Source organism: Microplitis mediator, chromosome 9 (genome assembly GCF_029852145.1).
Source record: "Microplitis mediator isolate UGA2020A chromosome 9, iyMicMedi2.1, whole genome shotgun sequence".
In the NCBI taxonomy this organism is placed as follows: Eukaryota; Metazoa; Arthropoda; class Insecta; order Hymenoptera; family Braconidae; genus Microplitis; species Microplitis mediator.
The window spans coordinates 21,067,648-21,087,222 of NC_079977.1; the positions used below are offsets into that span (position 1 = coordinate 21,067,648).

The following is a 19,575-nucleotide window of genomic DNA, read 5'->3' on the forward strand; positions in this document are numbered from 1 at the left end:
TTTATATTCCACGGATTGGATATTATGTTATAAATTTTTTATTTTTATTTAAATAGTTTATTACGACACTAGGCCAGAAAGTTGAATTTCCTTGCGGATGTGAAAGCCGAGGCTTTGATATCACATACGTCAGAGAATTCAGCATTCTGGCCGGAGGTCGTATACTATTTTTCTTGTTCCCCAGCCGAAGGTACGTTGAATTAATTAACATTGCGAGGCGAAGCCGAGCGGTGAAGGGGGGGGGGGGCGCCCGACTTTTGCAAAACTGAGGTGAAGCCGAAGTTTTTGCTGGTCGGGGCGGGCATCAAAACATTAAATGATTGAAAAAGAAAATTATAGATTCAATTTTAGTTGAAACTAGGTATTTTATTTCTCTCTTTAGTAATATATTTTAGACTTCTTTATAAGCCCAACCAATAAGTACAATAATACACAATAGTAAGAATATATTAGCATCTCTCGTATATTTTCTTACTTGTTCTCTTACTTTATGCGCTATTTTCTTTACTGATCACAAAGTTTTAGTCACAAGACTTTTCAAATTTCAATTAAATTTATGGTTATGATATGATAAATAAATAAACAGGCGCATCCGTGACTATTTTGACACATGCGCTGTCGTGTATTTATCAGATATTTATTCATTTTAATAATTAAAAAATATAAAATAAAATGTCTCATAAATAAAGAATAAAAAGATGCACATGTAAAAAATTAAAAAATCTGTACGTGGATTTGTTTTAATTTTGACTTTTTTAATTCTCGAATAATTTGTTTCTTATTGAAAAATCTCTGTATATTTGCTACATAACCGAGTCATACTAAATAAGCGCTCTCTAGTGACAACTCTCTGCATTGCGAGCCGGCCACAAAAGCGGCTCTTTCTGGAGTGTAATGCGACCAGGAAGACCGTACACGGAATAGTATATTACATACCTAGGCCAGTAAAATAAGAAAAGTCTCAGAGCACATGTAATTGTTGGCCGAGGCGAAGCCGAGGCTGACAAACATGTGGTCTGAGGCTTTCTTTTTTACTGGCCAAGGTGCGTATACTATTTTTCTGCTCGACGAAGCCGGAAAGTTGCAACTTCGTTTAGGGCAGCGGCCCGAAAGTTGCCACTTTCCGGCCGGAGGGCAGAAAAGAAAATTATAGCAGCGGTTCCCATAATTTTGTGAAATTTTTTCCTATACCATCATAGGAATTACGACCGTAAATTATGGAAGCGGTTCCTATAATTACAGGAATGTTTCCCATAATGATAGGAATAGTTCCTATAATTATGGGAACGATACCCATAACACTATAGGAATGATTCCTATAATTATAGGAATGGTTCCTATAATTTATAGGAATACTTTCTATAATATTATAGGAACCATTCCCATAATATTATGGGAATGGTTCCCATATTATCATGAAAAAATTATTTTAAAGAAGTGTGGTAATCACTTCTACAATACACAGAAATATTATTAAACATAAAAACAAAAATTCAAACATTGAAAAAAAAAATCGTATTTGGCAAAAAAACATTAAAATTTTTAACAAGAATTTTCTGTCAGCACAAAACATTCAAAAAAATTCAAATTTTGGGAAATTTCTACACTATTGTGCAAAAAAAAAATTTTATGATATTATAGGGATGGTTCCCATAACATTATGGGAATAGTTCCCATGATATTATAGGAATAGTTCCTATACCAATATGGGAACCATTCCCATATCATTATGGGAACCATTCCCATAATGGTATGGGAACTATTCTCATACTATTATGGGAATGGTTCCCATAATATATGGGAACCATCCCTATAGTAGTAAAGGTACTATTCCCATACCATTATGGGAACCATTCCCATAATGCATAGCAAAACTTCCCATAATTTTCTTTCCGTGTACTTTCGGCTAGGGGAGCAAGAAAAATTGATTTTTTTAAATTAACAGTGGTTTTTTTGCCATCTATTTAGATTTCTAGAGATTTCTGGGCCATAGAAGTTTGAGATTTATATTCGGCGGATCAAAATACATGAGAATCATAATTGATCTGATTTTATAAAATTTTTTTCAACACATTATCTGAAATTTTTTGCTTTTTTTGCAATTTTTCAGGGTTTTGTAGAATTTACTTAAACTTTTAACGGCTTATGGTCTGAATAAACTTCAGATAAGTACTTAGCGGGTCGAAATACTTAGAAATCATGATTGGTTTAGGTCAAAACAAATTTTTGAATCACTTAAACTGCCGATTTTCGTCATTTTTTTCGGTTTTTCGAAGTTTTCTCAAAAATTTGATAGTGTACGGGTTAAATGGACCTCAGATTCGGATTCAGCGGGTCGAAATACATAAAAAGATACCGGTCCCGTCAAAAGTACAGACAACTTTTTTTTTTTGTGTGCCGGTGTGACGATTAATCGATTGTTTCTTTGTAAATATGAAAGATAGGGAAAAAATCATGGGACACTTTCTTGTGAGAAATTCGATTCTCTATGAGAAATTTATTAATAAAATTTTCGTGTTTTTATAAGATGATTAAAAATAAATTAGTAGCGAGGATCCTTGACTGGTGGACACGAGCCGGTCAAGGTCACCCGTTATAGCATACCCACATTACTAAAATAGTAAAATACAAATAGTAATTGAAGTAATATCAGGATTGTAGAAATAATAAAATTTTAAAGAGGTTTTCTCTTAACAATATTAATTTAAAAATTTTAACCCATGTTTCTCGGTAAAGTTCCAGAAATATTTATTTCTGAAATGAAATGATTCCTCTGAGTATTAGGAATTGATAAATAATCAAAAATATGTTATTAGATGAATAATATTTTATTTCTTCGTCCGGAAAAATACAGATTGCTGACATGGATAGGTGGTATTTGTTCATTAATGTAAGATTAGTAAAATGTATGACAATATATGGAAAGTCGTTTGCCAGGTGAGTTTGTAAATCCTAGAGTGTTAACTTATTCCTGGTGGAGAATTAAAGCTGTATCATAGCGACAATCATTGCAAGTTCTGGGAAATGAGTAATACCTGCGACCTTGCTGACATGTGTCCTCGGCAATCGTTTATGCAGATTTCATCGCTAGATAATTACGCTACAATTTAAGTTGTCCTGGGCAACAAATCAATGTGCACTTCACTCCCTGGGTATTTCGATCAGTCGGCAAATTGACTTTGAGCTATTCAGTGACGACTTCCAATTGGGAAAAAAACTCTGTATCTAGGGTCTTCTGGTTTACTTCCTTAAATATTATAAAGAAAACAATTGCCTAGTCATCTGTATTTAAAATAAAAACTATTTTTGTTTTTTGAGTCCAAAGTATTGATTCCGAACAATACAATAATGAGGCTTGGAATAATCATTTTTTGCTGTTACTGTACATATGTCGTAGACGGTGCGTTGAATGATTTTAAATATTTGAATATTTCTGACGATAGTTCAACAAAACAGCTCATTAGCTATGCGGTAATTTTTATTATTTATTGAATAACAACTTACATTTGTTGGATAATCGTTTTATTAATAGATTTGATTTGTTACAGAGAGAATTGGTTGAAACGTGTTTTAGAAATTATTCGAATCCGGTGATAATAACTTCTGATTTAATCGATGATGGCTGCAAACTTCAAAATCCAAGTGATAGTTACGAAAGAAATTCACCAGTGATTGTAATTAACGATGAATTTGAGGGGGATAGGATTGGGGGATATGTTCCTTCTTACCCCACATATGTCCTGTCATTTGAGTCAATTAAAAAACTGGAGGCACAAGTTAAAGAGTTTAAATCATCGGCAATCTGGAGTATAAAGTCGCCTTTCTTGGTCATCGATACTAACAAAGAGTCGCGGTGTGCGAATGCTGGAAAAGTACTTGGGTTTTTGTGGACAATGGATTTATTGTCTGCGTATTACTTGTGTTATGACGATGGCACCAATTCGACGATCGTTTATACTTTAAACCCATTCACGGATTACGCTCCTCGGCCGTGGGTTAAAGTTGAGGCAGCTGATCAGTTTGACGACAACAAGGACAGGAAATGGACGATCTACAGTCTCCAATATTTTAAAGGTACTTAATTTATTTATAATAATTGGATACGAAAGAAACTGTAACGTACCAGCCTAACTACAGATCCGTGTTTGGTATCGAGCGCAGACTAGTGTCGTGAGCCGAAGACAAGTGCTGCCAAGGCACAATCACTGAAATCCCGTTTTTACTCGGTAGCATGTAAAATGAGAATACCCAGAAAAATGGATATGATGTAGGTGTGATTGTTTGCTATATAACTCAAATCGTTGATACAGGAATTACAAGAATAATAAATTGAAGTTAATTCATAATTGTTTACACTTCCCGGGAAAAAATATTTTTATAAAATTTTGTAAAATTTTATAAGATTTTACAGCAAAATTTTATAAAAATTGATACAATTTTATAATATTTTATACAATTTTATAAAATCTTATAACATTTTATAAAGTAAGATCTGACCCGGGTCGAAAAATTTGATCTGATTTTAGTCTAACTGGACGGTATTTAGACTACTTGGTCTACTATTGAACTTCTATTAAATTTGTAATCTGTTTTCGATCTACCCGGACCGAAACATTTGATCTGATTTTAGTCTGATTAGACTATTTGATCTGTTTTTGATCATCTATAAAAATTTTAAGCTGTTTTTGATCTGTTGTTTTAAAAAACAATTGCGTTACGGGCAGACAAAACTAGATTAATTCTTGAACTTTGAAAAATTTTATTTCTGAAAATTTGCAAGGACTAAACTAGATTAAATCATAGACTAGTAGTATTTTTATTCATGGTCAATATTTATAAAAAATATATTAAGTTACAGAATTGATTATGTTTTATTTACTATTTATTTACTATCTTTTGTTTAAAAATGTCGACAGTTAATGAAAGTTTGACAGCTTTATGTTTTAGTTGTCTTGACTTAATATTTATAGTATTGAATAAAAATAATAAAATAACTCCTAAAATGTCAAGAAATTTTCCTTATTTACTGGATAAAATCGAAAATATTTTGGCATTAGAAACCTTCAAAATTCTTGTGACATCTTATTACGGAATCGCATTAGCATGTTTCGAATATCAAGAAAATTGAAATAAATTCATGAATTTATATTATTATTATTATTTACATTTGTAAAAAGTCCTGTTTTTGATCTAAAAGTGTTTAAAAGCAGACTAAAAATTATAGTAAATAAAGTATGTTTTTGTCCTTAAAAACAATTGAACACAGACCATAAATTATAATAAAAATGTCTGTTTTTAGTCTAAACGCGATTTAAAACAGACTAAATATCATACGAAAATAAGTCTGATATTAGCCTGGATAAGGAAATAGTACGGGCAAAAACAGATTAAATTCTTATATAAAATAAATATGATTTATAAACTTAAATTCAAGAAAAAATATCTGAATTTATCATTTATTTCAAAACAGATCTAATTTTTTGACCCGGGGAGTAAGGAACGTAATAAATAAATGTGATTTTATAAAATTGTATAAAATATAATAAAATTTTATAAAGTTTTGCACAATTGTATAAAATTATATAAAATATAAGACTGTACAGCGAAATTTTATAGAATTTCATATAATTTAATATAATTTTATCAAATTTCATAGAATTTAATAAAATTTTATATGGTAAGGTCTTAAAAGGGAAGTAATAATTAGATAAAATTTTATATAATTGTACGCAATTTTATGAGATTTTATAAAATTGTATAAACTTTTATACAATTTCATAAAATTAAATAAATTTTTATACAATCTTATACAATTCTATAAAGTATGATCTTTGTGAGGGAAGTAATAATTAAATGAAATTTGATATAATCGTATGAAATTTCATAAAGTTTTATACGATTTCATAAAATTATATAAAATTTTATACAATTTCATCCAATTTTATAAAGTAATTCCTTAGAAGGGAAGTAATATTTAGATGATATTTTATAAAATTTAATAATTTTTTATACGATTTCATAAAATTACATAAAATTTCATCTAAATATTACTTCCCTTCTAAGGAATAACTTTATAAAATTGTATAAAATTTTATGAAATCGTATAAAACTTTTTAAAATTTCATACAATTATATCAAATTTCATTTAACTATTACTTCCCTCACTAAAATCTTACTTTACAAAATTGTATAAGATTGTATAAAAATTTATATAATTTTATGAAATTGTATAAAAGTTTAAACAATTGTATAAAATCTTATAAAATTTCGTACAATTATATAAAATTTGATCTAATTATTACTTCCCTTTTAAGATCTTATCGTATGAAATTTTATAACATTTTATAAAATTCTATGAAGTTTGATAAAATTATATAAAATTATATGAAATTCTATAAAATTTCGCTGTACAGTTTTATAAAATTGTATAAAATTTTATATAATTTTGTACAATTGTGTAAAACTTTATAAAATTTTCTTCTATTTTATACAATTTTATGAAATGTCATACAATTTCATCTATTACGTTCCTTACTCAGAGCTTACTTAATAAAATTTTATTGAATTTTATAAAATTGTATGAATTTTTATAAATTTTTGCTGTAAAATCTTATAAAATCTTACAAAATTTTATAAAATTGTATAAAATTCTACATTATTTTATAAAATTTTATAAAAACATTTTTTCCCGGGTTGCGTTGACTTATAGAACTTACGTTGACTTATAGAACTAACATTGAACTTACATAAGCTCGATGAACTTAAACCTAACTATAATAACTTATTGGGCTTGATTATAACTTACATCGACTAAAATAATAATAATGACTTAATTATAACTTACCTGGAATAATATTAACCGAAAGTGAACTGAATGTACTCCCAAGTCGAAATTGGAATCGTAAGTTGGAAGTATTGGACGTCGAAATCGTCATCTAGATATTTAATGTTAAAAAAGATGGACAAAATCAATTCCCTTCAGCCTTTCTGTGGGAAATTTTAGCGGATAGAACGATAAAAATACTTCCGTTTCTGAATTATCCGGCTTACAGATTTGAACTTTCTCACAAATATTCCCAACAATCTCTCAAATCACCCACCATCGAAGTTTTCGAAAAAAATACAGATCACTTTAGGTTAATTTTATTCCAGGTGAGTTATAATTGAGTCAGTATTTTCATTTAAGTCAATTCAAGTTATAATTAAGCCCAATAAGTTATTTAAGTTAGATGTAAGTTCATTAAGCTTACGTCAGTTCAATGTAAGTTCTATAAATTACCGTAAGTTTAATGTAAGTTCAATATTTCGACTCGGGATAGGTCAGTAAATAATCTAGTGAGCTGAGAACGGGCCCTGCTTGACAGCCAGGATCCTGAGTCATAATACCTAGCCTCAATCTAGCCTCAACGAACCCAAGTAGGCCTCAATCCAGCGGCACTGAGTAAAAAAAGCATTTTGAGCCTCAAATAATGCTCACAGATCCTCAATCAGCCTCGATAAACCTCAAATGATTCACCAAGATCCTTAAGAAGCCTCGGTGAACCTCGAATGAACCTACTACGCGACTATGTAATTTAAATCCGATTATTATTATTTGAGGCTTTGTGAGCATTATTAGAGGCTCAAAATGCTTTTTTTACTCAGTGAGGCTGGATAGAGGCTTACTCGGGTTCGATGAGGCTAGATTGAGGCTAGATATTATGACCCGGGATATAACAGTTGAACAGACTAGCACAATACATATAGTGCTACTTTTTGGAAACTTAATTGAAATGATAATAAATTATCAATTTTGAGTATAACTATTTACTTACAGATCGAACTTCATGCGAAAATATATCCTTTGACAAGACTCAAGATCTGAATGGTCATAAAATCAAATTCATAATTTTTATGAATTCGGCGATAAAAGATGAGAGCAGTAGAAGAAACGATATAAATAGAGACTTGAAAGAGTCAACAAGTAAAGATTCAAATCATTTACTGACGTTACCAAATTATATTAAAGCCGAGAGGTCTGTAAACGTTTTACTTTCCATTCGTCAAAGATTTTTAAAAAAAGGGTATATTACAGAATTAGCTAATAAAAGGTTTGACGCTTACGTAAAGGTATCGCAATTAGCAGATACTAATTCCAAGTTTTCGGACTTTATAACGCAGTATCACGAAGCTCGGTATTCGATTTTAACTAAAAAGTCAAATCAGTTAACGGCAATGAGCGAGATAACTTACAACCTGCAGTTTATTATTTTGACAATAATTGTCTTATTATCGATAGCGGTAATTATAATAGTTAATAACAAATTCGACATAAGCGGGGGTATTATGGACGTGATAAAGATGTCGGCAGGAATGGGAGTGATGTCACCGTTCGACCGGCTCTCGATAAGAATAATTTACTTAAGCGGCTTCTTGTTTATTTTCACTGTAATGCCCGAGTTCCAGGGACAAATATCTGCCATTTTGTCAAAGCCTATGCGCCGTAACGTTGAGACGTTAAAAGACCTGTACGAAAATAAGTTCCACGTTTATTATGACGGGTTATTAGAGAATGACATTATCCATGAAAAGTTGTGGGTCACTAATGAGGACAAACAATATTTACATCCATCAAATCATTCAGAATTAGTTGATTGTTCAGTCAAAGCAAAAATGAATTCAACAATATCCTGTATTGATTTAACAGAAATTCAGATACGTTATGCTTTAAAATCGAAGTATTTATATGTTTCAAAAGAGGTTACTTTTAAAAAATATTTCGTTTATTGGACAAGAAAGGACTGGGCTGTCAAACACAAACTCGATAAAATAGCTTCGTTATTCGTGGAATATGGTTTTTTTTATAACAGAAATGAAAAACTAACGAAGATATATTCCAAAAAAATAGACAAATTGAATAAAATCGGACAACAAAAAAGTTACGACCAGATTGATTTTGACCATTTAGTGTTTAGTTATATGTTTACTGGAGCGATTTTACTCTGGGGTTCGTTTATCTTCGGAATCGAAATTTTCTTTCATAAGCAGTCAAGAATTTACCGAAAAATTAAAATGCGCAGAAATTTGAGGAAGAAAATTTCTATAAGGTCACAGCCGAGAATTATTTTTTTTCCCGGACGAATGGTTCTTTCGAATAGCCGCAATCAAGTTTAAAATATACACATAAATATATACCTACTATACGTATTATTAATTACGTCACAATCCGCTGCACAATAATCGTAACCAAGTCTTCTTAGCTGTATATTAATTGTCTAGTTTTTCAGAAGACTTCGTTTCTTGTTGATTTTTATCTTACTGCTAAGAAAATTGTAAATTTTCAAAATTTCGGGAAGTTATTGGTTTCGGTCTGATTTACGAAAATCGAATTTTCATCAGATGTCGACGTTTTGAGGTCATAGGAAGCTATTCCTACTAATTTCACGATGATGTCTGAGTGTATGTATGTATATATATGTACGCACGTAAGTATGTACGTATGTAAATATCTGTATCTTTTGAACGGATGAACCGATTTCGAACTTTAAGGTGTCATTCGACGCGGCTTGTCAATATCGTGAAGCCGAGAGAAAATTGAGCTTGATCAGTAGGGATCGTTCAGAGATATTTCAAAAACAAAATTTTTTCAAAAATGTTTTTTTGGATAACTTTTAATGTGCTCGATGGATTGATTCCGAAATCAATTGGGCTCTAAAACTTTATAAGCCGCGTCGAATGCCACCTCAAACATCAAAATCGGCTCATTCGTTCAAGAGAAACCGTTGTCGAAAGAAAAAAAAAAATGTTTTTTAATTTTTTTTTGAAATATCTTAAAAACGACTCGATAAATTGAATTCAAAAATTGATCAGCTTTAGAACTTGATAAAACGCGTCGATTGCCATCTCGACCGTCTCAATCGGTTCATTTGTTTGAGAGACACCGTTGGAGAAAAAATGGTGAAAAACGTTTTTTTTCGAAAACAACAGCATACAAACGTATTCACAATAATGTTTTTGAGGTTCTTGAGCTCGAAAACAGCGGAAAGTTTTAGGGCTGGCCCGCAGGGTCAACTGATAGACCGATTTTTTTGTAAAATTTAAACTGCAAGTTCTAATTGCAACAAGTATCATAAGTGTTACGTCCCAGCCTGTATGGCAGAAGACGTAAGCTTTTACTTCTTTAATTACCGACCTGAAACTTAACTAATTATATCGAATATCGATAATCTAGTAATTCCAATAATATTTAATTAATCATATAAAATAATATAATATAATAATAGAATAATATTATTTAAGACATTTGAACGTTAAGGATATGAGTAATAGTTGATAAACTTATTTTTCTATATTTTATAAAATATAAATAAGCGCTGACGCCTCGAGTTAATCCTCGAGACGTGCAGCTGCACAAATATCTATTTTGTTTAAGATAGCTTTTGTTAATAGATAAGTGACTCATTTGTTAGTAACAAAAGTGGAGAGATCGTGAGAACTAAGTATTTTCAATAAATATTAGAATGGATCATTCGAGAACATGCGTTATCTCGAATGACTCCTCCATATGACTCGATGCGCGGGTCTGATGCCCAAACCTATTGATTAGAGTTACTCTAGTTTTTCTCGATCAAGAGAAGTCAGTCTGAAATATAGAATCATAGAGAGCAGTCAGGCTCAATATTAAAACCTCAACTTCGTTCTCACATTCTCAAAGCTATTGTTAAGAATAACTTAACAATATTATAATACTAGAATTGTACGTTTCACAAATTCTCCAACTATCTCTTTATTCATTGAATAAAACAGATCCAGATAATATATTTAATAACGCATAAATATAACCAGTTTATTTCAACCACCAAATGGTGGCTGTTCAACCTATACTTAATTATTATTTATAATTATATGTAAGTTTTCATCACGTCCAATGTAAATCAACCGCTCAACTACGCCAGCGCCAAAACATCAACTAGGACGTAACATAAGTATGGCGTTATTTACTATATTGCATCCCCGATTAAAAAAAACAATTCAAATCGATTCAAAACAATTCAAAAAAAAAATTTTTAATCATTTTAAATACTTTTGAATTGATTTAATCTACATCGTTTTTTATTCGAAGCAATTCTGACACAAGTACTTCTCTGTCATTTGACAGAGTAATAAGTGCCGTTTTTGGTAGTAATATAGTATATCCCTTATGACAAATTGTAATTATTATTTGTCAGATTCAATACGATTCGATTTTTCGAATCGTTTTGAATCGACCAATAATGATTAGAATTTGTCGATTAAAAAAATTTCAGTACGATTATATTTTTCTAACTGTATTACCCTTAAATAAATCAGAAATTCAACTATTATTTGTCGATTCAAAAGCTGTTTAATTCTCAGGGGGCGATCGGTAAATAATATTGCACTGTATTATTTAGATAATTATACTTTTTATTGTTTATACAACATCGGTTTGATAATTACACGACCAACTTGTATACCCGGGTCAAAAAATTAAATCTGTTTTAAAATAAATGATAAATTCAAATATTTTTCCTTTAATTCAAGTTTATAAATCGTATTTATTTTATATAAGAATTTAATCTGTTTTTGCCCGTACTATTCCTTATCCAGGCTAATATCAGACTTATTTTCGTATGATATTTAGTCGGTTTTAAATCGCGTTTAGACTAAAAACAGACTTTTTTATTACAATTATTGGTCTGTGTTCAATTGTTTTTAAGGACAAATACAGGACTTTTTATAAATATAAATAATAATAATAATCTAGATTTATTAATTTATTTTAATTTTCTTGGTATTTAAAACATGCTAATGCACTTCCATAATAAGATGTCACACAGAGAAAATGTTGGCTCGAAACCTACCAATTTTTACAATGCTGTCGACTAAACTTGAAACAGGGAGTAAAGCATCCAAAAAATTATCGTGCTCTTACAAAAAATGATTATACTGTATCACATTACTTATTACGCGCGAGAAACTTATCGATGAGGTTCAATATCAATGACTTCCATACATTATAATAATTTTGATGCAGCATAATAATTTTTTATAAGAGCATAGTAATTTTTTGGATACTTTACTTTCTGTTTCAAGTTTGGTCGACAGCATAATAAAAATTGGTAGATTTCGAGCCAACATATTTCTCCGTAGCACAAGAATTTTGATGTTTTCTTATGCCAAAATATTTTCAATTTTATCCAGTAAATAAGAAAAAATTCTTGACATTTTAAGAGTTGTTTTATCACTTTTATTTAATGATATAAATATTCAATGAAGACAACTAAAAAATTAAGCTGTCAATTTTTCATTAACTGCCGACATTTTTAAACAAAAGATAGTAAATAAAACATAATCAATTCTGTAACTTAATATTTTTTCATAAATATTGCCCATAAATAAAAATTTTATAAGTCCATGATTTAATCTAGTTTTGTCCTTGTAAATTTTCAGAACTAAAATTTTTTAAAGTTCACGAATTAATCTAATTTAGTCTGCTCGTAACGCGTTTGCATTTTAAAGTAGCAGGTCGAAAAAAACTTAAAATTTTCATAAAAGATCAAAATCAGATCAAATAGTCCAATCAGACTAAAATCAGATCAAATTTTTCGACCCGGGTATCATAGTAAAAGAGTAAGAGTGTGAGTGTATTGTGTACATATGTGCGTGTGAGTGTTAATAAATTAGGTTATTGTCGGATGCTGCAATTGACACTTAAATATTCCAACAAAAGCATTTGAAAGTATTTGAAAATTAAATCGTTTTAATCTTTTTAGGTACGTCGATTCAAAACAATTCATTTTCATTTGCTGTTTAGAAACGATGTAGATTCGATCGATTCAAAAGTATTCAAAACGATTTAAAAATTTTTTTTTGAATCGAATCGTATTTTTTTTTATTCGGAAATCTTTTCAAATTTCCCCGCGAAGCAAAAATTAAACTATTGTTTGTCGATTCGATAAAAATCATACTTATATATAATTACACGGAAAAAATGAACTATATAAATTGAGAATGACAAGTAATATAATGATAAAGTGATCAGTAAATACCATCATTCTAAATAGTAATTTTTTCGTTTATGATTCAAACTTGAATAATTACAGGATAAGTATGAAAATTTATTGTCTATTTAAGAAAAATTACTATTGGAACTTCAAAAATCGTAACTGATACTTAAAAAATAGACGACACGTGTTATAAAATTTACTATTTGAATGTAAAAATTCCCCATATGGACAACCGGGTTCCGGGTTATAATTTCAAATAGTAATTTTCAAAGTTTTTTTTTCCATATAGTATCTATTGATATGTAGTAGTGTTTTAGAAAAAATTCTGATACGTGTTTTCATTCCTGGCGAATAAATTTGTCTCTCAGTGTATGATTATTGATTACTAATAATTTCAATAGGTACACCCACTCTTCAGAAATAAGTCTAATCATACGTTAATACAACATATCAACATTCCAAGTCGGCGATTTTGGAAGATTTTCGACTGCAAACTAGGCTCTGAAATGGTTTTCTATGAATGCACAATAACTAATGAAATATTTAGAAGAACAATTGACAGTTTATCGATCGTCATATAACAAAACTAAAAAAAAAAACTGAAGTGTATGCTAGTATGTTATTGTTTGTTTGTTGATGGAAGATTTGCAGAATAAGAGATATTGGATCAATATATGGGCGCTATTTAGGATGACTCAAGTAGCTGTAGTTTGAAAACTAAATGGAAAATCTAAGAAATTGATGGAAATAAAAATAACTGCAATTTCTAGAAAACATTATTGTGGTGACCTAGTTGACGTGTGTCTTCGGCAATCGTTTATGCAGATCTTATCGCTGGATCCTTACACTACAATTTGAGTTGTCATAGGCAACGTATGAGTGTCACAACGCATTCGATAAACATTTATGTACAGTCGCAGAGTTGTCTTCGAACGGTATTGTTGCAATATTTTGACTATTGAGTTATAGTTGAGCTGATGGTATGCAATAATGAAGATTAAAATCCTAATTTTTTGCTGGTACTGCCTACATGTCACTGATAGTGCGTTCAATGATCTTATTTATTTGAATTTTTCTCTCAATAGTTCAACGAAGCGGCTGATTAGCCATGAGGTAACTTATATTATTTATTTAATGACAACTTATATTTGTTGGATATTCTTTTTATTAATAGGATTTATCAATTACAGAGAGAACTAGTTGAAACGTGTTTTATAAATAATTCGAATCCGGCGATAATAACTTCTGATTTAATCGATGATGGCTACAAAAAACAAAATCTGGGTGATGGTAAAGGAAGAAATTCGCCGGTGATTGTAATTAACGAGGATTTGAAGGGGGATAGGATCAAAGGATATGTTCCTACTTACCCCACATACGTTCTGTCATTTGAGTCAATTAAAAAACTGGAGGCACAAGTTGAAGAGTTTAGATCATCGGCAATCTGGAGTATAAAGTCGCCTTTCTTGGTCATCGATACTAACAAAGAGTCGCGGTGTGCGAATGCTGGAAAAGTACTTGGGTTTTTGTGGACAATTGATTTATTGTCCGCGTATTACTTGTGTTCTGACGATGGCAACAATTCGACGATCGTTTATACTTTGAACCCATTCACGAATTACGCTCCACTACCATGGGTTAAAGTTGAAGCAGCCGATCAGTTTGACGACAACAAGGGCAAGAAATGGACACTCTACAATCTCCAATATACTAAAGGTACTTTTTTTACATTTATTTATAATATTTGAATTGATCCGGGAAAAAATGTTAAGTACGAGCTTAAGTACAGATCCGTGTTTGGTATCGAGCGCAGACTAGTGTCGAGAGCCGAAGACAAGTGCTACCAATGCACAATAACTGAAATCCCGTTTTTATTCGGTAACATGTGAAATGAGAATACCCAGAAAAATGGATACGGTGTAGGTGTGGTTGCTTGCTATATAACTAAAATCGTTGATACAGGAATTACGAGAAAAATAAATTGAAGTTAATTCATAATTGTTTGCAGTTATTTAACTTAAAACTGCGGTTGCATCTAATTACTGAATCTGATCTGTAAAAATGCTTCTTGTGAAATATTAATGGAAAGTAATTGAGCACACGCAGTAGCGAATTCAATATTCAAAGTTAACCCGCGATCCTAGAAATTATTATATCGTGAATTATAGTGTATTTTCAATAAATATTCGCTTCAATATTTCAAGATATTTATAGTAAATAAATTACAATTGATAAGCGAATTAAATTGTTGGGGATTACGCGATAATTTAGAGATTACGCTATCGAAACTGATGCACGTGGTGAAGTGATAGACCGTGAAGCTACGAGTCCACGTAAACTACTCGGAAACGGCCCCAGCAGATCCAAATCGTGGCAATTATCGTAATTCGCAGTAATTTACGGTATTCGGAAGAATTACGCTATCTTACGGCAAAAATTCGGTATAACACAGGAAAATGTGATATTTGTACGGTTGTTTACCGTAAATTGCGACAAGCTTTCGGTATTTTACCGTAAAGTGAAATATTGCACTGCAAAAACTGTAGAAATGAAAAAACATACGGTGCTTGTAGAAATACCGCAAATTACGGTAAATTGTAATATTTGACCATAATTTGCCGCTAAATGCCGTAAATTGGGGTAAGTTGCAGCCAAGTTGCCGTAAAATGCCGTATTTCACGGTAACTTGAGGTAAATTACCGTAATTTGTCGTAATTCAGATCCGCCAGGATGAGCTGCCACGTTGCAGTAGTTAGCCCAAATAAGCTGATGGGTCGACTAACAGCAGAGTTCTAGAGTCTGTTGGCACGGAAGTGAAGCTTGCAATGTTTCTACTAATCACGACCCGAAAGTTAGAACCCAGTTATTGTCGTAATGCACGGTAATAAATGAATGGCGTTCAACATCATGCCGGTATGGTCTCAAGACAAATACTAAAATAGCATGTGAAATATTCCAAGACAGTATTGTAACGAGTCCCAAAAGTATGCCGTTATTTACGATACTGTATGGTACTTGATTTATTGTATTGCTCACACGTATGCATAGCAGGCACGGCGAAACAGCATGGCCCTAAGACCCATACTACAATGCCGAGGGCACAATGCTACTAGTTTTTCCCGCCATAATTTCTGGCGTGTCAATCAATGTATACCATCGTAGTACCACCAAAACTATATAGATGTCGTTAGACTAGGTTTTTCGGCCAGAAGCAAAGTGGATACGGCAACGCAGTATGGGCCTGACGGCCATACTGACACCGTGGCGTCCGCGACAACTATTGCCAATGTTACTATTCCCGCAATAGTTGAATCATTTATGCATACAATTTTATAACCTCTAAAAATCTTCGATATCATACAGTATGGCATAGTGATATCCGCAAAATATTTCTAACCGTGTGGCGAATGAGACTTGGAGCGAATATGCTGATGGCTGAACAGGCTAGCACAATACATACAGTGCTATTTTTTGGAAACTTAATTCAAACGATAATACATTATTAATTTAGAATATATCTTTTTACTTACAGATCGAACTTCATGTGAAAATATATCCTTTGACAAGACTCAAGATCTTGCTGGCCACAAAATCAAATTCGCAGTTGTTTTGGATTTACCGATGAAAGATGAGAGCGTTAAAGTAAATAAAATAAATAAAGCCTTTAAAAAGTTATTAAGTGAAACATCTGTTAATTTATTGACGTTACCACATTATATTAATGCCGAAGGATCTATAAACGTTTCAGATTTCCTTCATGATACATTTATTAAAAGAGGGTATAATACAGAATTTGCCAATAAAAGTATTGACGCTTACAGTTCTGTTTTGCAATTAGCAGATACTAATCACGAGTTTTCGGATTTTATAACGCAGTATCGCGAAGCACGGTATTCGATTTTAACTAAAAAGTCAAATTATTTAACGGCAATGAGCGAGATAACTTACAACCTGCAGTTTATTATTTTGACAATAATTGTCTTAGTATTGATAGCAGTAATTATAATAGTTAATAACAAATTCGACATAAGCGGGGGTATTATGGACGTGATAAAGATGTCAGCAGGAATGGGAGTGATGTCACCGTTCGACAAGCTATCGATGAGAATAATTTACTTGAGCGGCTTCTTGTTTATTTTCACTGTAATGCCCGAGTTCCAGGGACAAATATCCGCCATTTTGTCGAAGCCTATGCGCCGTAACGTTGAGACGTTAAAAGACCTGTACGAGAATAAGTTCCACGTTTACTATGACAGGTTATTAGAGAATGACATTATCCATGAAAAGTTGTGGGTCACTGATGAGGACAAACAATATTTACATCCATCGGACATTTCAGGATTAAATAATTGTTCAGTAAAAGCAAAAATGAATTCAACAATATCTTGTATTGATTCCAGAGAGATGCAGATGCGTCATGCTTCAAGATCAAAGTATTTATATGTTTCAAAAGAGGTTACTTTTAAAAAATATTTAGTTTATTGGACAAGAAAGGACTGGGCTGTCAAACACAAACTCGATAAAATAGCTTCGTTATTTGTGGAATCTGGTTTTATTCATTATAATTATCAAAGATTCATGAAGATGTATTCCAAAAAAATAGAAAAATTAAATAAAATCGAACAACAAAGAAATTACGAGCAGATTGATTTCGATCATTTAGTGTTTAGTTATATGTTTACTGGAGCGATTTTACTCTGGAGTTTGATTATCTTTGGAATTGAAGTTCTCTTCCATAAGCATTCAAAAATTTGCAGACAAATTAAAATGCGCAGAAATTTTAGGAAGAAAATTTCTGTAAGGTCGCAGCCGAGAATTATTTTCTTTCCCGGACGAATGGTTCTTTCAAACAGCCGCAATCAAGTTTAAAATATACACATAAATATATACCTACTATACGTATTGTTAATTACGTCACAATCTGCTGCACAATAATCATGTTCAAGTCTTCTTAGCTATATATTAATTGTCTGGTTTTTCAGAAGACTTTGTTTCTTGTTGATGTTTTTGTAAAATTTAAACTACAAAGTCTAATCGCACCCAGTATGACGTTATTCACTATGCTAAATAGTACAAAAATATTTGCGTAGTTTACATATGTCTGTATAGCGGAATAGACTAGATCGTCCTGTCCAAAAATTCCCATAGAATCCACTCAATTGCGAAAAAAACCGCATAAAATCCTATAGACTGTATTGGTCTCTATGCGGTTTCTGTCGTATTTGATTGGATTCTATGGGAATTTTCGGATAGCGCAGTATGGTCTTGAGTCCCATACTACATTGAAGAAATGGTAACCCTGTTTAGAAAATCTCATAGATTCCAATTGATTCTCATAAACTCCCATAAAGATTTCATAAGATGAATAAGTTCTATGATAAGTGCTATAGTTAAGTATATAGCGCCTTTTATACATACAGCTATAAGAATCTATCGGATTTTCTAAGCAGGGAATGCCAATAGGGTGAGTTACAAAAGATATTTGTAGAGTTATCTATACACTATCGGATTACCGTTGATACTGTATAGATGTAATTACTAATTTTTTTTTAATCTTTGTTATTATTAATAATGCTGTACACTAATCAAATTGAAAAAGAAATCATAAATAAATAAATTTGAAAAAGAAATTATAGTTTAATTTTTAATTCATCTATTATTCATTGTAAAAAATAATCTGTCATAATTTAAAAATCAACTTTTCTAAAGATATGTTTTAATATATTGAATATATTTAAAGCAATCGATATATTTGCGAAGATTGTTCTAATATTTTAATATCCATTAAATCTTGTCAAGAATTTCTAATAGGTATGAATTGATTTTAATCAGAAGTAAAAAAATTATATACTCTCTAAACATAAATTAGTGGAAATTTTAAATTAGTGAATTCTCACTAACAAATTTAGTACTATAATTTTCACTAGCAAATTAGTGATTTTTACTACTGAACTAGCGATATTTTCATAATTTCTACAAGTCAAACTGTTATTCACTTCTTAATTTATGAATTTCACAATTTCACTAGTAACTTTAACTAGCAAATAATTAAATATTTTACTAGATATAAATATAATTAATAATTATGGTGCTATTTTTTAAAATTTTAATAAAAAACTTTCAAAATAAAAAAAAATAGAAGTACAGAACAATAATATATTTATATGAAGAGTACGTCAATCTTAACATCACGGATTTTTTATTTCTTCATCAGTTATTGTTTGGTATCATAACGAATATACTATTTACACTCACGCGATCACATGCGTAGGCCAGCGCAGTGGATAGCATCAAAGACTTTGAATCGAAAGGATGCAGGTTCGAGCCCAGCAGTCACCGGGATTTTTTCATCAATCAAAATCATGTATACTTCCTCTAAGTAATGATTCTAATACATTAATCACATTTCGGATCTAATTACAAGTGTCTTATATTTTTTTTCGCAATATAATATTTTTTTTCACCGATAAAATTAGTGGATTCCCATATTCACTTTTCAATTTAGTGGATTCTCATATTCACTTATCAAATCAGTGAATTCTAATATTCACATATTCATTTAGTGAAT

At 31.0% G+C, this 19,575-nt stretch overlaps 1 protein-coding gene across 1 annotated transcript; it reads left to right on the forward strand.

Annotated features, from left to right (window-relative positions):
• Positions 1-13,612: 13,612 nt before the first annotated feature.
• On the forward strand, positions 13,613-18,154 carry LOC130674606 (uncharacterized). Its single transcript, XM_057479981.1, has 3 exons — positions 13,613-14,120; positions 14,198-14,723; positions 16,540-18,154. The coding sequence occupies exons 1-3, from the start codon at positions 13,998-14,000 to the stop codon at positions 17,874-17,876; spliced, it is 1,986 nt and encodes a 661-aa protein (XP_057335964.1). The 5' UTR covers positions 13,613-13,997; the 3' UTR covers positions 17,877-18,154.
• The last annotated feature ends 1,421 nt before the right edge of the window (positions 18,155-19,575 follow it).